General features: G+C 40.2%; 1 protein-coding gene across 1 annotated transcript in view; it reads left to right on the forward strand.

The window, feature by feature from the left end:
- The first annotated feature begins 1228 nt into the window (after positions 1–1228).
- galnt16.L (polypeptide N-acetylgalactosaminyltransferase 16 L homeolog) overlaps positions 1229–24150 on the forward strand; it is a 49765-nt gene continuing 26843 nt past the window's right edge. Inside the window, 1 exon segment of the mRNA NM_001099893.1 lies at positions 1229–1437. Coding sequence (NP_001093363.1) covers positions 1255–1437 — 183 coding nt within the window. The 5' untranslated portion in view covers positions 1229–1254.

The raw sequence follows: 24150 nt of genomic DNA on the forward strand, positions 1-24150 counted from the left end.
ACCAGGTCATGAGAAGTGCCCACAACATGGTACAGAGTCAGACCAGGTCATGAGAAGTGCCCACAACATGGTACAGACCAGATCATGAAAAGTGCCCACAACATGGTACAGACCAGGTCATAAGAAGTGCCCACAGCATGGTACAGACCAGGTCATGAGAAGTGCCCACAGCATGGTACACACCAGGTCATAAGAAGTGCCCACAACATGGTACAGACAAGGTCATGAGAAGTGCCCACAACATGGTACAGACCAGGTCATGAGAAGTGCCCACAACATGGTACAGAGTCAGACCAGGTCATGAGAAGTGCCCACAACATGGTACAGAGGCAGACCAGGTCATAAGAAGTGCCCACAACATGGTACAGACCAGGTCATAAGAAGTGCCCACAACATGGTACAGACCAGGTCATGAGAAGTGCCCACAACATGGTACAGAGGCAGACCAGGTCATAAGAAGTGCCCACAACATGGTACAGACCAGGTTATAAGAAGTGCCCACAACATGGTACAGACCAGGTCATGAGAGGTGCCCACAACATGGTACAGAGTCAGACCAGGTCATGAGAAGTGCCCACAACATGGTACAGACCAGGTCATAAGAAGTGCCCACAGCATGGTACAGACCAGGTCATGAGAAGTGCCCACAGCATGGTACAGACCAGGTCATAAGAAGTGCCCACAACACGGTACAGACCAGGTCATGAGAAGTGCACACAACATGGTACAGACCAGGTCATAAGAAGTGCCCACAACATGGTACAGACCAGGTCATGAGAAGTGCCCACCCACAACATGGTACAGAGTCAGACCAGGTCATGAGAAGTGCCCACAGCCTTCCCACAGCATGTCCAGCACTTCTACACATGTGGCTCGCATATTACTGTGCTAAGACAGAAACCTTAGTGTGTGCTAATGTTCTGGGCAGGATTGCAGGCATATTTGTTAAGCTGAAGTCATTTGTAATGACAAGTCCATATTTAAAGGGGCAAAGCAATTTGTGGTGTAAGTGAGGGGCGTGTGTGCTTGGGCTGGGCGGACATTAGGATCCTGCGGAGGCTTTGCAGGACTGGGCTTAAACAAACAGCTGAGTGAGAGGATGGAGGGAGGGTGGGAGAGATAGAGGAGAGAGGGGGAGAAGGCAGGAGAGCGAGGAGGAGGAGGAGGAGAGAGTGAAGGAGATACAGAGAATGGGAAAGAGCTGAAGGCTTTTCCCCCCTTTCCCACAGAAAATCCCTGTATCCTACCGGCAGCATGAGAAGGATCAGAGCCAATGCCATCGCCATCCTGACAGTAGCATGGATCCTGGGCACGTTCTATTACCTATGGCAAGACAGCAAGCCCCACGCTGCAGCATCCAGCAAGTCTCCGAGCAGGAGCCGAGCAGCTGGGAGACAGCAGGAGGTGCACAGAGAGGACAGGACCAGCCCTGAGGCTGTGAGTACAGCGGGACTCTGCACCTTATCTTATGGGGAGGGAGGGGAAAGGGGACTGCTGCTGCTGCTGCTGCTGGGGAATCACCCGCAGAGCTAATAATATTAATTAGCATCATTAAGCCCTTTCAACCACAAACTGCTAATTAACAGCATGCCCATTATAGCAGCAAGCCCCCTTGTTATGTTAATGTGCTCCACTGCACACATCTAACCCTCCCCTCTTTATACAGTCACTCTTCCAAATAACCCTAATAATATTCAGGATATCTCCCATTGTCTTACCCCCCTGTAACAGCACCCCTGTAACCTGTTCCCTTGCACACACACTTTCCTCTCCCACTTTCATTGCTGTTTTAATCATTGCCTCTTGTGTCAATTCAGAGAAGTGGATCTCTTATAAATATATGGAGAGATTCCCTTCCATTTAAATTTATATATATATATATATATATATATATATATATATATATATATATATATATTTTTTTTTTTTTTTTTTCTAGCAAACATTATCATTTCATGCACCCAAAGTCCATTTCAATGAATGCCTGTACTGCTTATTTGCAAAAGTGTAGTTGTGTTTATGATTGGTCTATGTACAGTAATATATTTCAGTATATGCTGTTTGTACATTATCTGGATGTCATGTCGTATTAAGCAATGTTCTGGTAATTTTGTGTACACTCAGCAAAGCAATGCAATTACTTATGTATCAGTCATCTGGATTGCTCAGACCTCTTTACGCAAAATCATCATACAGAGCAAACAGATGGGGGAAGGAAGGCAATTTGCCTCCCTGGTTACAGAACACTTTTGCAAGCACTTATATGAAAGGAACAGAGTGATTTATTTACTAATCCTCGGGGCAGTATTTACTAAACAGTAATGCGCTGACCCACAATTCCAGTGCATGTTTGCATTCCTCATCTTACTACAAAAAAAGGCAAATCCGTAGTTTCTCATTCAGCATATGTAAGGGCTAGTCCACACAAGGAGATTCGGGGAGATTTTGTCGCCTGGCAACTTCGGGCGACTATAGAAAACGCATCGCCGCGTGTGCATTAGCGCAGGTGACTTTGCATTGTAGCGATTAGTCGCCAGGCGACAAAATCTCCCCGAATCTCCTCGTGTTGCCTTACCCTAAAAACGTGAATTCACTACTGGTTTGTAGCTGAGACTAATTTAAGGTGGCCATACACGGGCCGATAAAAGCTGCCGACAGACCGTGTCGGTAGTTTATTGGCCCGTGTATGGTGCCCCCCGACGGGCTTCACCGATCGAGATCTGGCCGAAAGTCGGCCAGATCTCGATCGGATGGGACAAAAAATCCCGTCGGATCGTGGCCGCACTTATTCGTTGATGCGGTCCCGCGATCCGACCGCCCATTGCTATTCATTAGGATCCGATCATTGGGCCCTAGGGCCCACGATCGGATCAGCCCGATATTGCCCAACTCAAGGTGGACATATTAGGGAGAGATCCGCTCGTTTGACGACATCGCCAAACGAGCGGATCTCTCAGTGTATGGGCACCTTTAAATGCAATACTTATCTTGTATTGGGAGGCAGGTCCTCCCTCTGTTACTTCTCCAACTTAAATAATATACTGTAATTGTCATAAAATTCTTTATGTCCTTCTAACTCTGTAAAATGTGATAAATGCTAACAGATGGGATAATTTACCTCCTTTGTAAAATGTGATGGATACCCAAAGTCATTGAGGATCTGTCATATAAAGACAGGAGGCACATAAAGCCATAGGCCAATGTTTTTTTTTTACCTTTTATACAAATCATGGAACCAGTGGCGTAACTAGATATTACTGGGCCCCACAGCAAATTATTTTTCAGGCCCCCAAAATGTTTAGAGGTTGACTTGTTTCTCCAATATTTATTGAAATTGTATATGAATTAGGGCCTCATGGGGCCCCTATACCTCCTGGGCCCCCCTGCAGCCGCAGGGTCTGCTTCCTCTATAGTTACGCCCCTGCATGGAACACAGAGACGAAATCTCATGTCCTTATATATTAAAATATAAATCACAGTCAGTGATCACAGCACTGATATCAGTAATCACTGATTTTAACAAATGACCGATAATTATATTATGTATTATAATATTCCTCTTGTTGTAAAATATAATATTAGAAGTCACCTAGGAGTTTCATGACCATATAAAGGCGTGGGCCTGTAAGCCAAGTACTTTTATACAGGTCATGGAACTACAAAGTGGCTGCTAATATGCTCATATTTGCAACAAAAGGTATGTTATTGCTTATAATAAACACGTTACAGAGATTCTAATGAAATTACTAAGCACCAATTATAAATGCTAACATCACTAATTATGTTTCTAAGGAAATATGTTGCAACATATTCATGGCTCTTGTATACGGAAAAGTCACTTGGTTTATCAAAGGGGTTGTTCACCTTTAGTACCTTTTTAGTATGATGTGATATTCTAAGACAATTTGCAATTGGTTTTCATTTTTTATTATCTGTGGTTTTTGAGTTATTTAGCTTTTTATTCAACTTCTCTCCAGTTTGAAATTTAAGCAATCTGGTTGCTAGGGTCCAAATTACCCTAGCAACTGTGCATTGATTTGAATAAGGGACTGGAATATGAATAGGAGAGGGCCTAGAAAGATGAGTAGCAAAAAGCAACAATAACAACACATTTATAGCCTTACAGAGCATTTTGTTTTATTAGACAGGGTCAGTGACCCCATTCGAAAGCTGAGAAGAGGCAGAAGAAGAAGGAAAATAATTTAAAAAGCATAAAAATTAAAAAATTAAAACCAATTGAAACGTTTCTTAGAATGAGTCATTCTATAACATACTAAAAGGTCAACCACTCCTTTATATATGTGTTAGAAGTAAAACATCCACTTTTATATAAAAAAAAAAAATTCTGGACATGTTTTTTCCCCAGTGTATTTCTCTTTGCTACATCTACCAAAACAGGCCCATTTTATATGAGACATGTGTTCTACTTATAGATTTGCAGAAAGTAAATTAATTTTTTTTAATCTCCACTTAAATGAATTCTATAGGGTTCTTGGCCACTTTTTCTTAAAGGGGTTTAAACTCAAAAAGAATTTTGCCAGATGAAAGAAATGTAATTCTAAGCCATGTTCCCTTATGTAACCATTACACATTTTCAGTGATTGTAAAGTTGCTTGTAAATGTAATTGCTATAGAAAGCAGAATCTGTCTGTCCCTTGCTGTCCTCTGCACTGCTGGTGCTATAGAAACAGCTGGTTTACCGACCTTTGAAGGAACATGGAAGGTGAGAAATTAAGTCTTGGCTAGAGAATGGCTGATTATTTGCTCATTTGTTTTCAAGAATCAGAACCAGCAGTCTAGGAAGGGACAGACAACTGCTGCTTTTGGTTATGTTTGCAAATAGCTTCAAAACCACTGAAATTATGTAATATATCCTTATCGGAAAGAATTCTATTTTCTTTCATTATGCAGAATTAAAGAAAAAAAAAAATCACAGCTACTATAAACCTGGGTACAAATAGGCGCATGAACAAAGACAATTTAGACGAATTTTAACCAAATGAACCATCTGCCTGTTTTTTGGATCCAAATGATTCAGACTCAACTTTCTGATGTTTATTTGAGAAGTTTCTGAACTTTATTTACTATATATATATATATATATATATATATATATATATATATATATATATATATATATATATAAATACCTCTTTTGGCTGGACTGTTCTTTCTTGCTGTTCCTGAATAACCACATCTAGTCCTATACTGTCCAATTAGTCTCTATCCCTGTACAGTGGTATTGACCAAAGACAGATCTGCAGTTGTGCACCCAGCCTTAGGGCTATGTCACAGAAACTTCCTTGGAATAGGATTCACCATTTTCAATTGGGCAGAATGTCTGTTATCCCTAAGCCAGCAGCTACTAATTGCCCTGTGTACCACTTTAAAATCGGTGCAATTAATTCACCTTTATTCTTTTTATTACCAACCAAGACATCATCATGACACCAAAAATCATATGACACTGTACCCTTATCCACATACCATGATATAGACTCTACTTCTTTATTTACGTCCTACTGTGTGCAGCAGGTCAAGTTAATATATAAGCCCATCTGTTTGTGGATGGTGCTAAATACCCAGGGGCATAGTGTGACATTTTCACAGTTACAGTTTCCATATCTGTATATTCCCCTATTATCTTTGCCCCAAAATGTCTTTGTTTTGTGGAGGTTACCTAGGCTCTGATCCTTTTTACACTAATGGGTTATGTTCCTTTGTCATTGTGCCTGTATTTTATTTAAATACGGACAAAATCCAGTGAAGTAAAAAGCAGAACTCCTCTTGGGCTTGCAGGTGAAGCAATGGGGACTGGGCTTCCCATTAAAGAGACATGGGGTGGATGTCGGGTATTGATCTATTGATTTGTTTGCCTCTTAAATGCAAAAACATTTTTGGTACAAGTTAGATACATAAACGATTGTGCTGCCATTTATACAGCTGGTCCCAACTGAATGTTATCGACAAATATAAAGGGATGGCCTCATTGTATACCATCCCATTAAGCAGATATACATGGATGATTGATAAGCCATATTTATAAATAGGTTGAGAATGTACCCCCAAGTATTTTATTTTTTGATCATTTTCTACAGGCTTTTAAGATTTGTACTTCAAAGTAAAAAAAGTACATGTGCATTTTTTCATCTAAAATACCTGTTCATTACAGGTTACATATTTCAGTATGTAAAATATGGAACCTGTAATGAAAAAATGTAAAGGAATTGTTTGATACAGGTATAGGATTTATTATCTGGAATGCTTGGGATCTGGGGTTTTCCAAATAAGGAATCTTTGTAAAATTTGGATCACCATACCATAAATCTATGAAATAAACGCAATAAGATTTTTTGCTACCAATAAGCAACTTAAAATGCTAACTGGCTGACAACCGCAGTGTTTATCACATGGTGTATGGAGTCAGTTAAAATCTGCTCTGAGATCAATAGATAAAACTCACATTTTTCAAGATTTATTATATCCCAAATCTGGAAATAGCTCAAATCTGAAAATACTCCAAAACCTGTCAAGGTCATGTAGAAGTCAATGGCAGAGGTCCCTTCAACCATTTGAAGATGTTAATAGCCTTCATGGTGTTCTATTTTTTTTTTTGGTGGGTTTGCTAGAATTCGAGAGTTTTGAGTTTTTTCCCTCGGAAAACTCGATTAACTACAGTTTTCTGGGTTGTTCACCCTGAATTCTCTGATTCGAGTTTTTTCCATTCTAGTTTTTTCTTAAATTGGAAAATATTCGAGTTGTGAGTTCATTCAAGGTATAAAAAAACCTCACAAAGCTCTAAAATTTGACCTTTGATAAATAACCCCCGTAATGTCATTTAACTGTAAGGGCCTAATGCAAAAATGCAAAAATGTAAAACGCTGGATCTTTTTGTTTTTCCCTCAAAAAAAAAAAGCAAAAGATGAAAGGGTGATGGTAGTTGTATTTTTCTGTTATTATGTAACATGACTTTCTTAAAAGCATGATTTAATGTTCTGAAATCAGCCAAGCCCTGCATGGAAAATTATTATTTTGGCCATAGCTCGACCATTGAATTCTGAAGGAAGGGCCAGAAGGGGTCATGTTAAAGGGGAACTGCCTGGCAGTTTATGTACATGCATATATCTCTGTGTATCCATGGGAACGAGGGAGAGCCAGAGCGCTAGAGAAGTGTTCCTTGTTTGATGGCAATGCTGCATGTTTTTAGAATTGGAAGGAGCTGTGTATAGACTTCTGTAGCCAATCTAAATGCTGGATTAGAAATCTAAATGTCCATAGGCAAGATTCCAGCTTGCTCAGTCCCTATCCCTTCCCACATGTTAACTGTTTGCTTGCCACACGTGCCGTTGGTTTCACCCGGCTGATAATGTTGTTCTGAACAGAAACGGTCTGTAAAGAATACATGCAACTGCTTCCAAGAATCCGAGACACAATGACGTAAGGGCAGAAATTCTCTGCTGCATCATGTCTCCCTCCGTGGGGGGGATTGTTGTACTCGGGTTTATTTGTTGCAGCCAGGCCCGGTGTTTGTGGTGTTCAGCCTGTGCTGCCACAGAGATTAGCTCTCCAAATTGATCATCTTACTTCTGGAAATACTCTTGTAATCTACAACATATGGCAAAGTCTGGATATTATTACTATAAATTATTTATAAAGCCCCAACATAGTCTGCCGCACTTTGCCCTGATAATACAGCTCTCAAATCAGTGGTTGCCATGGTGGAGCTTACAATCTAAGGTCCTGGCAGGAATCAAGCCTAGGACTCCTGCGCTGCAAAGTACAGTATGTCTTACTGCACCTCTGTGCTGCCCTTAAAAGTGGAGAAGTCATTCTAAAAAAAGTTGGCCATACACAGGCTGTTAAAAGCTTTCGACAGACCGAGTCGGCAGAGACGGGCCTGGCTGCTCAGGCGCCCTAGGCAACCTGGCCAATCACAGCGCCGACTGGGCACACGCATTCGCACGATGGTGCAGAGAGGGTACCAGACTAGGAGGCACAGAAGGTAATTGCCTGGTGCCCCCCATCTTTGCACCCTAGGCACATGCCTGCTCTGCCTACCCCTAGTTCCTATCCTGCAAGATGGCAGTTAATGGCCGTGTGTGGGGCTCTCTGACGGGCTTCCCCAATCAATATCAGCCCATAAAAATCATAAAAATCCCAGATTTTTACCCCTGCGGACCGCATCTGTTGGTTCCCACAATCTGACCACTCGTATTGCATTCATCATCCAGCCATCTATGTGTATGGCCACCTTTAGGGTTACTGGCCAGTCTGAAGGGCATCTAACAATTTGGGAGGGTCATCTGAAAAAAAGACTTCTTGTCCAACAATTATGGCTTCCGACACACAAAATTTACAGATTCAGCTCGCTGGGAGCTTTTAAAGGAATCTTATTAGCTAATTAAGAATGTTGTTCATCTATGATGTAAAGAGTGATATTCTGAGACAATTTGCAATTGTTTTTCTTTTCTTAGTATGTGTGCTTTTCAAGTTATTTAGCTTTTTATTCAGCAGCTCTCCAGTTTGCAGTTTCCGGAATCTCGCTGCTAGGGTCCAAATTACCCTAGCAACCATGCACCAATTTGAATAAGAGACTAGAATATGAATAGGAGAGGGCCCGAATAAAAAGATGAGTAATAACAAGTAGCTAGAAAATAGATTTGTAGCCTTACAGAGCATTTGTTTTTTTAGATGGGGGTCAGTGACCCCCATTTGAAAACTGGAAAGAATCAGAAAAATAAGGGAAATAATTAAAAACAACTATAAAAAACAAAAACATGACCAATTGAAAAGTTGCTCAGAATTAGCCATTCTATAACATTCTAAAAGACGACTTACCACCCCTGTAATGAAAAAGGTACCGCTTAGTGAAACCAAACATGCAGTCTAGCGTTTGTCCTGCTTATTTGGTTACTAAAGGCATTACTTAGGCAGTGATCCCCAACCAGTAGCCCGTGAGCAACATGTTGCTCTCCAACCTCTTGGATGTTGCTCTCAGTGGCCTCAAAGCAGGTGCTTATTTTTGAATTCCAGGCTTGGAGGCAAGTTTTGGTTGCATAAAAACCAGGTGTACTGCCAAACAGAGTCTCAATGTAGGTTGACAATCATAGGGGCTACTAAATGGCTAATCACAGTCCTTGGTTGGCACCCCAGGAACATCTTTTCATGCCAGTGTTGCTCCTCAACTCCTTTTACTGCTGAATGTTGCTCACGAGTTCTAAAGGTTGGGGATCCCTGACTTAGGGCCTCGTTAGATGAAGTGTGATCCCGTTTTGGCACACATTCTAAATACAGAGATGTTTATAAATATCTCTCTAAACATATGCCAGTATATTTTACTGAACATTTAAGAGAAATGTAAAAAAATGTAAAAAGAAATGCAAAAAAAATTTAAAGTAAAAATAAATCCTGCATAAAATATATCAGAGCATAGAACAAATGTGCTTTGGGAAGCTTGGCCGTGTTGTTTGCTCTTTTTCCTATGGCACACTGGTGTAAAGTTTCATTCCATACTGCCCATACAAAACAGGACTGTAAAATTCCTCACTCAGATGTCCGTAAAGAAACCCCATGTTTCCCATGGCACTTCCTCACACAGAATTCTTATCATTCTTTATGGGGGAAAAAAAATTTGTGATTCTAAAGAAGGATTAGTAGGGGTGCAGTTCAGCAAGCGCTAATATCACATCATCAGGGCTCCTTCTGTCTCGGCCTCTCCCACGGCCACCAGCTGTTTTCACATAACATGCTCTGGCTACTAATAAAGCAGTGCTAAATCATTAATATCACCATGACTGGAAATTATCACACATTGGTGAGTCAGGAGTGACTGAAAAAAGCACATTTTTATAATTATTCAGGATATTTTTGCCTGACCGTTTTAACCCTGCATGTCTAAATGCATTACCTTGATTTCCGCTTCAATGCTTTTTTTTTAAACAGTTTGCAGGATATTGTCGTTAACTCTTTCTGTTACTGCTCAAACAGGTGGCAGTCAGAATTCTGTATATTATAGGAAAAAGTAATGGATAAAATTTACCTTGCTTTAAGTGTCAGTGGTACCAGTTGCAGAATCTTTTCAACAGCACCACTTTTGTTAATTCATTTTGTTTTACTGCTCTCTACCATCCAGCTAGACTATGCCATAAATTATTCAAATTTAACATAACTGTTTAAGATCTATTATATAGTCATAACAGTGCTAATGATCTTTTGGAGTATTGCCATAAAGCAAGACTAGACTGTTGAGTCTGGTAAGGGGAATATGGCTCAGTCTGTGCCTTGTGTTGCTGACTCATATTGGTAGTTTTGAAGCTGTGGCTAACATTTTGGAATTAGCACTTAATGATCACAAATAGGCAAACAGAATGTTATCCAGAATGTTTGGGACTTGGGGTATTCTAGATAAGGGATAATTTGGGTCTCCATACCTTAAGTTTGCTTAAAAAAATAATTTAAATATTAATTAAACCCAGTAGGATTGTTTTGCACACAATAAGGAATAATTATATCTTAGTTGGGATCAAATACAATGTACTGTTTTAGTATTACTAAGAAAAAGGAAATCATTTCCAAAAATTTGAATTATTTGATTAAAATCGAGTCTATGGGAGATGGCCTTCTGGTAATTCGGAGCTTTCTGGAATTATTGCACTGCTGAATGCAGGCAGCACTCTATTTACAGGAGAGGAGCCAGGAATGGTCAGTGCATTTGTACTTTGCACCTTGCCCCACACTTTTTGAATGGTCCCTTAAATCTCGTTATAACATAGGTATTTCCCTGTACCAAGTAAATGTATTGTTCTTGCTACTTTTTATTACTCTTTTTTCTATTCAGGCCCTCTCCTATTCATATTACAGTCTCTTATTCAGATCAATGCATGGTTGCTAGGCAAATTTAGACCCTAGCAACCAGATTGCAGAAAATGCAAACAGTAAAAAAGCTAAATAACTCAAATACCACAAACAATAATAAATGAAAACTAATTACAAATTGTCTCAGATCACTTTCTACATCTTACTAAAAGGTAACTCAAAGGTAAACAACCCCTTTAAATGTATACTCTTCAGTGGTTGATTTTTGGTGACCTGGTGACTGAGAGGGCTTGCTGGGAGTTGCAGTTTGTCTTAGCAAGAGGGTCAAGGTTTAACAGCCTAGTGTAGTTTTAACAGCATTGTCAGTAAATATATTAAGGTTTTGTTGCAGAATTAAAGCTTTGATAATTAGCCATTCCATTCTCTGGAGAGGAAAGGGGTTTAAATCCATATTAATGAGGGAAGTTTAATGGAAAATGTGAGAAGTCTTTTGGGAACAAAGTAGATTCCTATTGCTGGTGGTTTTATAACCTTAGGAAGAAGCTCTCTATAATCTGTTCTCTAAGCAACCAGCAGTCATGGTTTTATTTCCCTGCACGCTGCTGAGGATGATTTAGAAATGCTTGTCTGTGGCAGGTTTTTATCCATCTGTCCTGCCCCATTGTCCCCAGAATCGGTCGTTTTCCCAAGTAAATCATTGCTCCTGACAGTAATGTGCAGCAAGTTCACAGATACGGCAATGGTTCAGGGAGGAATCCATAATAGAAGAGTAGTGAGCATCTAGGAAATTGTTGGGCAATAGGTAATTCTTTACCGTAATACTGATTTTTAAAGGAGCCATCCGTTTAAGTGCTGAATGTTAAAATCTCACATTAAGCATAAATGATTGTTGCATTAAATAATAAAAGTATCAAAGTTAAAAAAAAATACTGTTAAAAAATCCTTTTCGGTTGCATTGTCCCAAAGGGTCCTATCATATTTTTTGGCCGCTCTGCACACACAGGAGCGTTAAATACATTATAACTGTGCTGCTGTAAACCAGCATTTTGGTGCCAAATGCATAGAAATAGTGCATGTTGCATTTACTTGTGTAAGCTACTTATAATGTAATAATGTAATAATGTAACACCAGCTGTACATTCACTTACCTTTACTTTACGTCCTTGGCTATATGACAGCCTTTTTTTTTTTTGTTATGGGGTGAGTACAAGGTCACCACTATGCTGCTTTCCTATCTTTAATATTTTGCCCAAGTTAGTAACAATAGCGCCACATATCATATACAGGTATGGGATCCGTTATCCAGAAAGCTCTGAATTACGGAAAGACTGTCTCCCATAGACTTCATTTTATCCAAATAATCTGAATTATTAAAAATGATTTCCTTTTTTTCTGTAATAATAAAACAGTATCTTGTACTTGATCCAAACTAAGATATAATTAATCTTTATTGGAAGCAAAACCAGCCTATTGGGTTTATTTAATGTTTACATGATTTTCTAGTAGACTTAAGGTAGGGAGATCCAAATTACAGAAAAATCCATTATCCAGAAAGCCCCAGGTCCCAAGCATTCTGGATAACAGGACCCATACCTGTATACTGACGAGGGGTAGGTAGCCTGGCTATCGTAGCTATAAACATATCAGTTAAGTCTCATTATATCTTCCTGCCATAGATTCCCTCGTGTCAGATTCTGACCTATATGCAATGAGGTTTCCAAGATATAACTGGTTTTGTTGCTGGCAAAAGCAACCCTATGCAAGCGTGGGGACAGTGTCGGATTTGCCCACCGGGATACCAGGAAAACTCCTGGTGGGCCCAGCTGTCAGTGGGCCCTCATGCTGCTAAATATTTGGCCTATTTTATGGCCATTCCCTATTTATATGAGAACAAAGCGGTTAAATACAGTATATGGAATAATAGATTATAGCAGGTAAAGAAAAGAGACTAGGAGAATAGAGGTTGAGTGAGCAGAGGAAGAATAATAATACTGAGAGTGGGCCCCTGGTCTAAGGTTTTTTGGTGGGCCTCTGGTGTCCCAATCCGACACTGCTTGGGGATGGTATCTGCAAATTTCACCTAATGCAGCTTGCATGTTTCACACACAGCCCACCCACTCTGCTTGTCCTTACAGAGCACCCTTTACCACCAAGCCGCCTTATGTCAATGGGGTCTGCTTTCTTGGTAATTACGCTACTGGAAGTTATTGTGTTTTATTTATTACTAGACATTAAGCCCGTTAAATTAACGGGCGCTAGAACATATGTAGTCAAACATTTATAAAAACAGAAGTGTTCTAGTCTAAAAAAAATTCGCCAGAGACGGTCCGTGGGGCACATGCGCAGTAGCGCAATCCCACGGACACAGGGACTGGACGCAGAGACACTTCAACTTTATTATTCCGTGGGGCACATGCGCAGTAGCGCAATCCCACAGACACAGGGACTGGAAACAGAGAAACTTCAACTTTATTATATAGGATGAAGTTATAACATAAAATAAACTGCCATTATATAACATTTGGAATTTGTTCACAAATGATTTTGCCATAGTATGAAACAAATAATATTTAGTGCATTTATTGGATGGTATTTCAGAAGCTCTTAGGTCTTTTTCATGTTGAGAGCTTTTTTAATTATTTTCTTTGTTAACTATGCTCAGGAAATGTTCTTTGTGTAAATGTTCTAAGGCAGGGGTCCCCAACCTTTTTTACCCGTGAGTCACATTCAAATGTAAAAAGATTAGGGGAGCAACACAAGCATGAAAAAATATCCCTTTGGGTGCCAAATAAGGACTATAATTGGTTATTTGGTAGCTCCTATGTGGACTGGCAACTTACAGGAGGCTCTGCTTGGCACTATACTTAGTTTTTAGGCAATTAAAACTTGCTTCCAAGCCTTGAATTCAAAAATAAGCACCTGGTTTGAGGACATAGAGAGCAACATTCAAGGGGTTGGAGAGCAACATGTTGCTCACGAGCTACTGGTTGGGGATCACTGTTCTAAGGCAAGTCAATGGCGGGGTTAGGTTGCAGTTTGTTTAAATCCATGTAAAAAAAATAATAACATTTCCACCTTTTTCCTTACCAGTTTGTTCACAATTATACAAAATTGTAGTGCAGACAAAAATCATGCCTGCATTTTGGGTACCCTTAGTCCCATTCTCAATTGGTCAGCAGCAGTTTTAAGATCGAATTCCGTGCTCCAGTCCCACTAGAAGCACAATAACAAGACGGGTGAACAGCTACAGTACCAAAGGTTCCCAGCAGTTGCACAGCTCAGATTTACCTACTTTGTTCTTCCTCATCGCTCTTATTATCAAAGGATAAGTTACTCATGTGGCAAAGGGGACCATGGGTCCAGTAACCAAAAGCTACTCCTGAGTTCTTGGTTTCCAGTAGACACACGCAGCTCTATGATGTTTTTGAATGGAAGCACCAATTCAATGCTCAGGGTTCACGTTTCTTTGATCTGTTAGGAGAACATGTGGATTGCATTTATCTAAAGAAAATGGAACAATTCTAGGGCAATGGGATCGTTTTTTTCCCCCCCAGAAAACATTTGCTTGAAATCAACAGTGCCTTGATTGTTGATAAATATTTGGCCAGGAATAGTTCCAGGTTGTGTTTATATGACCGCCATGTAAGTTTCTAAGCAGAGTTCAGCTTATGTTTTCACAGGGGGGGAAATTGGCACAAACGGATGGCGTCAATGGGTATGAGAGCCAGATTGCCATTTCCCTTAGTGTACTATTTTAGAAAATCTTTGTTTATCTCTGCCATTAGGCAGAACCATATACTTGATGGTAGGTTAGATAACATCTTAACATTCCTAGAATCCAAGAATGAAGTTATATATATGGCTGTCCAACCGGAGGCCTGTTGGCTTGATGTGACCCTCTGAGTCCTTTTTATGGCCCCCATCTGCCTATGAGCTGCATAGACTGCTGATTTTGATAATCATCATTGTGATCTAATCTAGGTCAGGAACATGTAGTATTTCAGCTAACTGGACAACTACATTAGAAAAGTTGGACAGCAGTGCTATTGATATTTAGTGGGAAGTTTAGATAAGTTTTCCAATAAAAAGTGTTCTTTTACTGTACTGCCAACACATCTAACCTTGGGGGCTTGGAAAACAGGGAGAACATTCTTAGGGTCTTAGAAAGTGCTAGAATAAATGGCATCCCAGCCAATAATAAGGTTAGTTGAGTTAAATATTTTATCCTCCCAAATCCAGCTGTGTTAGGAAACTGCCATGACAAATTTTGACTTCTGCAAAAAGAAAACGAAACCTCTGACACTTTGACTCAGATTCAGATTTTGGACCGACCACTCCAAACTATTGTTCTGCACATGGTATTGTTCGGTCTAGATTCTTTGGGATCTTATATTTTTCGTTATGTCAAGATTTATGGCTTATAGCATCCAAACCTTATTCCAACCAGACTCTTCTTTAGTTTCCTTGGTAGTATTATTGCTTCAGTGCAATAAATCACTATTTCTTTGGCACTATAGGTGGATAACGAGAAAGCAGCGGGTAAGAGTAACTTCTTAAAAAAGAACAATAACTTCTCTGAATTCTCCATCTGCTGATGCCTTATCCATGCACCGAGAAGCAGACATTGGCAGATGAAATTCAGTCTACAGTTTAGTGGGATCTCGGTGTTAGCCATACATGTCCACATGGCATGCTTGCTGATAATTGTGGAACTTTTGTGGAATTTTCGATGGGGACAGTTATCCGCCCAGGGCACTCGGCATATACTGTATATATCAAGTATCTCAAAATTGCAGCCATCCAGCTATTGCTGTTTTGTGTATCTGGCTAGAGGCACATCTTGTCTAATTCAGGACTTTAGGTCTAACAAGATATATATCTCCCTTTGGGGTTTGTTATTTAGGCTTATATTTATACTTTATGGCATTCACCTACATATACATGCATCAGCATTCATGTATTCATATTTCTCACTTTTATTTCCAACGTACCTGCTAACATTCTTATAATGGCTATGAATGCTTCTGACAAAGAATGTTCCCTTAATGCTGGGCATGCTGTGAATAAGTATAAATCTCTGTGTGTGCGACTGTGTAGCTATTTTAAGACTATGTGTGACAATATATTGCTTGTGGCAGATCTCTGCTTTTGTTTGTATAGCAGCACTTTGCAAATCGATCTATCTCTAATGATGCAATAACATATTGACCTTTCTGCCTGAGATGGTGCAGTGGAACCCATTAGGGTAACCTCAATTTTAGTATTATTGCCCACTTAACACTATAGTTATTACAGAGGCACCAAATCCACAATTTGGCAGAATTTCAGCATGTTTTGAGAGTTTCAGATTTAAACTTAATCCCAATCAGTGTTTCCTCTAATTTTTATTTGTGCTTTTTCATCAGAATTTGGATTGAGGGGACAGTTTCCTTTTTTTATATTCAGAACAGCTTCCTGAAAAGGAATCTATTACTCTGCTGAGATTTCAGCTCATAATGGAACGTGCAATAGATTGAAGCCCAAATCTAAGCCCACCCCCCTTGGACGGATATTATTATGGTGGAAAATCCCGTCAAGCAGGGAATGCATAGGGTTATGGATGCAGCTGATACAGAGCCCCACTTATCCTCTTCACACTTACAACTTTAGTGTCGGAGCAGGTCAAGGGGAGGCTGCATTGCAAGTGCAGACAGAACTATTTTTCGGCTTTGCTTCACATGGTTAGAGCATTAGCCCAAGGGCCAGAAAGCTAGTGTGACACCTTTTTGAAAATGGCCTGCTTTCTGCTACCTTGCACCTTAGTTGGTCTTACCCAGACTCACTTCAGCCAATTGCAGCTCCCAGTAAAGCACATCTTACATGCAACCCTTTCCTCTCAGGTGGGCCCTCCCTGCACTGGTGGATCACACTGAATTCACAAAAAGAACTTGATCTCTAAAATAACTTGGGCGCAAGTGATTCTCAAAACAAAATGATTGCTCTTTGTTGACTTTATTATTGTTGTTGACTTGTTCACAATCTTTTGATTGGTGCTGATTAGATCAACACAAATACAAACATCTGTCCCTTTATAAAAGCTTGTACACTTCCATCCACTTGTATTTTATTTCAGCTATAGCATTCACAACACCATAGAGGTAGTACTACCAGATTGGAGAACTAGTCACTTCTAGAGTGAACTATTGCAGATCTTTCTAAAACTTAACCTACTGAGGCCTACCTCTGCCTCGAACCCTCAGCACCCCACCTCTTCTACCAAGTGGGGTCCAAAAGAGACAGAACCCAGCCAGTTACTAAACTACCACAGAAATTCTTTAACACAGGAATGGGGGAAACATCCCCCCCCAACTGTAATTCAGGTTGGCAAAACCTTAACCCCCCCACTAGAATAGCCTAGTTTGGCCAGTTTGGTGTATGGCCAGCTTAAGACCAGATATATGCAGGGTATATGGCATATGTTTTTAAAGTTGTAGTAAGAGTTGTAAACTGGACAGTCCCTCAGATGTTTACTCTTGTTTAACACACATATCTATAAGTACTACAACATGTCTGACTTAGAAACCACAGCACATTTATATGTCAATACGAGTAGGCTTTCTTTGAAGTGAAGGAGCACAAATCTTGTATAGCTTGTTTGCTGTAAGTGAATGCACACACACAATTTATTTGATACATACCCAGGAAATCTCCGGTTTAAATTGCAGTCTGAGCAGTTGCCTACAATTTTGAAATCAAATGAGTAAAAGGCAATAGAGCTCATGCTAGGGGTACAGTGACAGTAGGAATATTCACTGTTCCAATAGCTCTTGGACAATCCAGTCTCCTTGGCAACAGAGCAGGATGACTTCATTGCTCTGCCATTGTGCTGTGGCGATGTTGCTGTATGTGGGCACTTCCGCAGCAAATGTACAGCAACCTGGAGAACAAGGACACTTGCTGTGACTAAATGTTCCAAGCACATTATTTGCACAGCATTCTCCTGAAGGCATAGTCCTCAGGCAGCTCTAAATGTAGCTTGTATTGTCTGCTTACTCTATATAGTCATGAGCAAAGCCACTGAGGCACCTTCTAAAATAAGAAACTTAAGTGTCCTATTTTTTGCCTTGAAGAGGCACAAAAGTCTCCTTATTTTATCCTCAGGACTTGGGTCAAACAGGAACTGTGGTGTCAGAGTCATAATGCAACTGAAGAAGGATCTAGGTCAGTGGTCCCCAACCAGTAGCTCGCGAGCAACATGTTGCTCACCGACCCCTTGGATGTTGCTCCCAGTGGCCTCAAAGCAGGTGCTTATTTTTGAATTCCCAGCTTCAAGGCAAGTTTTGGTTGCATAGAAACCAGGTGTTCTGCCAAATAGAGCCTCCTGTAGGCTACCAGTCCATGAAGGGACTACCAAACAGCCAACAACAACCCTTAATTGACATCCCCATGGAATTTTTCATGCTTGTGTTGCTCTCCAACTCTTTTTTACATTCAAATGTGGCTCACGAGTATATAAGGTTGGGGACCCCTGATCTAGGTTGACACCTTTGTTATGTTTTGGTAGCCAAGGATGAGTAGAGTATAACAGTGCTTTATTAGCAGACTCATGCAGCCGTTACACAACAGTAAGCAACTCTAACACCACAAGCTGTATAGAAAGTATGCACAGTCTTGAGCACAGTGAGATCTACAGGCCATTTGTATAAATACCTCACTTTGGAATTGCATTATCTTTACAATTTTAGTTTGGTTGATATCCCCTTTTAATAATTATGTTTCATAAATAGGTTTCATTGGTTTTTTCCTATAAATGGTTAAATATTTTTTCTACTGCATACAACCCTGATGCTTGTCAGTAGCTGGAATGGACCAATTTGGGTAGGTGAAATCCGTCATCAGCATGAGTGTTGTAAGCTTGAGGAACCCACAAATAATTAATTAAATAGTAACTAAAGCCAAAACTATGGATCAACCATGGATTTTTTTGGCACGTGTATATTCTCATAGATAGTAAGTATTTATGAACTGCCAGGAAAAGTACTACCAGAACTACTAATACCGGTATCGGGATTTTTAGAAAGTTGTGGGAGCACAGACTAAAAGAAATTAAAGCACATTTTTATTTACTAATAATACTTTTCGTTTTAGGAGAGGTAAGGTAAGAAACTCCATGGAGCTATAAAAGTATGCTAGCATAAATAGGTGATGTTTTGCAAAATCACATTAGTGGCATTAAAGGGAAAGCAATCATAACATCATTTTCATTTTTAATCTAAAAAATGCTTTTATGTTTGTTTTATTTGTGTAGTTAAACAGAGATGGTCATATGAGAACCATGAAATATGCTGCTCTATAAAAGAACCAAAACTGAATCCAATCCCTAATTTGCATATGTAAAGTAGGAAAATGAGGGGGAAAGAGAGTGAACTTCCTTGCTTGTATGATGAAAAGTCACGTGATTTTTGGACTCAGATTAGGTTCAGCACTTGGATTAGGCCAAATAGAAATCCTGCTGAAAGAGGCCGAATCCCAAACCAAATCCTGGATTTGTCGCATCCCTAACCTTTTCTCTCTGGCAAGCATGACATCTTTTTCATAGTGAATAATAAATCATAATATGGTTTTATTCAGAACAGTATTCCCTTTTGAAGCATACTGCTATCAGTATAAAATCATTTTATATTATATATCTCTCAAAAAAAACTCTCATTTTAAAGGAAGGAGGGGGTGGAATTTTCTGAAGACATCTTAAAATGGTAAAAAAAAATCCATTGAAGCCACAGAACCACTGCTGATAAATTGCAGTTAAATGACGGTGCAAGTTATACATTGTAGTAACTGATGCAATTTTCTTTTTTTTTTTTAAGCATATGGGAAAACGCTTTTGTAGCTTAATAACCCTGTCTTATTTTTACTGGAAACAGCAGATTGTAAATGCATTACCAGAAGAGATGGGAAAACATTTTGCATTAAAATAAATCTTAGTTTTTTAAAAAAATCTTCTCCTTGTATTTGTTTAATGGAAATATTGAGAGCTGAATGTACAATTACATTTCTTTTGTCCTGCATATCCCCAAGCCCTCAATGATACAGTATGAAGTATCAGTTATGTCTAAGCTGCAGTGGAGATGAGCCTGCCAATAGTCTTTATTGACAGTTTCTGTGCAGGGTCGTTTTGAACCTGTGCTGCTTGAAGCAGCCAACCCAATGTCACCCTCCCTTCTCTATGAAGAGCTAAATTCTACCTGAAACAAACCCCCTGGTAAAGTCTCACTTGAGGCAATGTGCAATATTGTCCCCTAGTCTTCCTATTGTGTTATTATCCCATTTCAAGAAGGTTTTGGTCAGGCATATATGAATTAGACACAAACACCTATATTTTCACGTGGCCCTTACAGAGAAAACAGAGCTGCCAAAGCACCCACCAACAGTTATTCATTTATGTATTGCACCATGGGGAGAATGGAACAATAGCAAAGTGATGATACACGTGTATGTCCACTTGTAGGACATCTGTCCTTTCTGCCCATGGGCAGAGTATCGTACGGTTTGACCCAATATGGCCACTATGTGATGCCAGTGTGCAAGGACAGCATGTTACTAATTCATCTGGCTAAAGCTGGCCATAGACGCAAAGATCCGATCGTACTAGTCATCGTGCGATCGGACTTTCCCATCTCCCGACCTGCCACTAACCATAAAGATCAAATAAAGTACAAAAGAACAGATCAGCCGATGTTCTGCCCCTGACAGCAATCATACGAAAGTTATGTCCGACCAAAGCTGGTGACAGTCTCCCTCTGAAAATCGTACGATCGGCAATACACGCAGAGATATTATCGGCAGCCGACAGAAATCTTTTAACCTGTCCGATCGACTAAACGACCGATCTCCGCCGCACAAAAAATGTCGGTACTTTCCACACACGGTCCGAAAATCATATGAATCCTTGATTCGTATGATCAGATCTTTGCGTCTATGGCCAGCTTAATTCAGGGTGATATTTTGACTGAAGCTCTAAGCTGCAGATTCTGTTTCAGTCCATAAATGTTTTTTGTGATCTCATGTTGTATTATTTTAATGGTCTCATACTCTGTTCTTATCTGCACCTACCATGTGGCAGCAAAGGGCTGCTTGATAACATGCATGCCATGGGATTCTCATATTGTACAAATCTCATTCCTGCCTACTTTTCCTGTTTAGCATTTTATTTATAGACGTTTCCCTACTTTGTTAATCTGTTGGCTCAGATGTCAGCAGGGTGCCAAACATAAGCCATAGAAAAGGGTTCCTATGCATTTCATGGCATATTGTCACATGACTTTGTCATATGTAAAAACAGAATGCAACAGCCAGCAAAAGCAACATTAATCTATCTAACCAATTTCCCTGTTAATATAAGGAGCATGGACTTGTTTATACCCCAGGCTAAATATTTATTTATCCAAGGTATTATTCAATTTGTTTTGTTACAACAGCCTCGAGTTCTTCAACCAGGAGTCTATTCTGTGTCTTCTTGATTACTGGACCCACTAAATTCAAAATTCACCTTGATAAAGGAAACATGCCTGAAACATTGGGGTAATTCTCCTGCTCCTACTCAAAGCCACTTTCAGGAATCATGGGGATTCATGATTCTAAGTTATCAGGACCCCCCCCTTGAATGCTCCAAATATTATCCTATTGGTTACTTGGGAACCTGGGTGGAGGCCCCTCCTTAAGAAAAATGATAACAGACACTAACCCTCACCACTGATCCACCCCAATGAAAAATATGTCTACGCTCAGTTCAACTAAACCCTGTCTATTGTCCCACAAGCCCCATCCTGTGACCTTCAAATTGCCTTTCACCATGGGGTCCCTTACTGCAGAACCCTCTGTACCACCCCCTCCCCCTTAAGGCAGTCAGATGGTCCTTAGTATGCGCTCAGTGACCTAACAATGGCCAGCAGTGGGGATCCTCGGTCGAATGTGGGATGGGAGATTTTGCTATGGGCAACATCACTGGTGATGTCTGTCTCAGACCCCTTAGTCTGGGTTGGCACAATGTAAAAGAGAATGTAAGAATTTGGGCTTTGAATACACAGTGGTCAGAACCCATATGGGTGCCTTTGCCTTGCGGTATATGAGTTTAACCGAACAAGACCAATTTTTTAATTGCATTGGCTGTTGATCTCCATTCCCGTGGATACCGACACATTGGGAAATATCAGATCAATTAACATACGTGCTGCTGTGTAATGAATTCATAGAAGTGCACCACACAGCCAGCCTACTTACCCCAAAGGATCTCCACTGTTGTGTCTATAAATCAAAATCCTCTTTTTGATAAGAGAACGTGGTTTATGAAGGATATTATGCTAAACGTTTGAAATACTACATAATTCATTCTGCCTTTCAGTGGTGAAAATGTAGTTGGTTTCACAGTAATTCTTCAGTGGATACTACTCTTTCCGAAGTGCATAAGAGAAAGCTTACTCGTTTCTATTGGTCCCACATGCATGAAAGCTTCCCAGAACACATTGAATCCATTAAAGCACATAAGTTTATATAAGTGATAAAATGTAGATAAATATCCTATGTTAATCACTGTAGTGCTTATCCATTTCCAAGATTTAGGATGGGGTTAAAGTGAGTGAGTTGGTAAACTCTCTCCATGAGCCCTTAGTGCTCATTAAAAGCTCTTATGTTCGGAGAAGAGGTGCAGAGCTGGTAGGTGCAATAGGGTATGCAAGTTAAAGGACTGGTTGGGGTCCGCATGGGTAATGTCTGAATGCCACTCCCAACTCACAGGGCTGCTGAAAAAATTGCACAAAAAAACAGCACATATAGTTGTTCAGAGCTCACATAAGGGTACATATTTAGATTTGACAGAATGCTAACTGTTCAGCTAAACCAAACTGCAGAAACTGCTAGGTTTTGGCCAAATCTCTAACTCAAGGATCCTTTACCTTTTTTTAATGTGTGAGCCTCATTCAAATAATATAGTTAGGGAGCAACACAAGCATGAAAGTCCAAGGGGATGCCAAATAAGGGCTGTGATTGGCTATGTGGTAGCCCCTATTCAGACTGGCAGCCTATGGCAGCCTACAGGAGGCTCTGTTTGGCAGTAAACCTGGTTTTTATACGACCAAAACTTGCCTCCAAGTCAGGAATTCAAAAATAAGCACCTGCTTTAAGACCACTGGGAGCAACAGCCAAGGGGTTGCTTAGCAATGTTGCTTGCGAGACACTGGTTGGGGATCACTGCCCTATCTGAATCCTGGATTGGGTGCATTCTAATTCTTGTTATTCCATTGGGTGTGGTGTACATACTTCTTCCATGTGAGACAAAAGATCGACAGGGAAGATATAGGTACTTTTTAAATCTTTATTTACATTTCTATGTGCGTTTAACTGAATAAAAAAAATATAAAAGTAACAGATTAAAGGAAGCAATTTGCCCAAAGAAAGAAAATCTAATTCGAAGCACATTTTCAATATACATTTTCTAAACTATTTTAGTAACTTTAAAGTTCATTGGAAATGCTTTTGCTATGGAAAGCAGTACAGTTGCCTGTCCCTTTGTATTCTCTGGACTCACTGCTGGCCCTGACTAGTGAAACCACATAGCCAAAGGCAGCTCTATAATTTCTCCAAGGCCTTGCATGTTTTTTGCAGGTCTGTTAATCACCTTTCTTCGGCTATATAGTAAATAAACAAACAAATCATTGCCCACCCCAGTGGAATCAGCCTAGAACTAGATACAATGAGCTCTGTGTCCCCGCCCAAAGCAAATATTCAAGAACAGGAAAAGCAGAATCCATTTTACATGTCACTGACTGTTACATGAGACTGGAAGTACATTCTTCTTAAGCAGCAGGGTGCCAGGATTCTCTGATTAATTTGGTACAGTTATTGATAAACTGTTCAGCTTTTAAATGGCTTCAGGGAAGTTCTAAAGATAAGTAGGCACCAGGCTGTCTTTTCCAAAGTGATGTGCACTGTAGAGAGCCTTATCTAATCAGCGGCTGAGCTAGTGTGGTGGCATCTCATTATTTTGCCTCAAAGCTGCTTCTTCAATGTGGGGGGCATGGGCTGCATGACTTTATACCTCTGATTATGCCTGGCACGTTGCACGTTACCTTTGCAACATACCCACACAGCCCAAAAACTGTCCAACACAAGTTGTACAAGTGTGTGCCATACTCTGCCTGCCCTATGCTCCTTGTGTGACATACTCTGCCTGCCATATGCTCCTTGTGTGCCATACTCTGCCTGCCCTATGCTCCCTGTGTGTGTCATACTCTGCCTGCCCTATGCTCCCTGTATCTGCCATACTCTGCCTGCCCTATGCTCCCTGTGTGTACCATGCTC

Source organism: Xenopus laevis, chromosome 8L (genome assembly GCF_017654675.1).
Source record: "Xenopus laevis strain J_2021 chromosome 8L, Xenopus_laevis_v10.1, whole genome shotgun sequence".
Lineage (NCBI taxonomy): Eukaryota > Metazoa > Chordata > Amphibia > Anura > Pipidae > Xenopus > Xenopus laevis.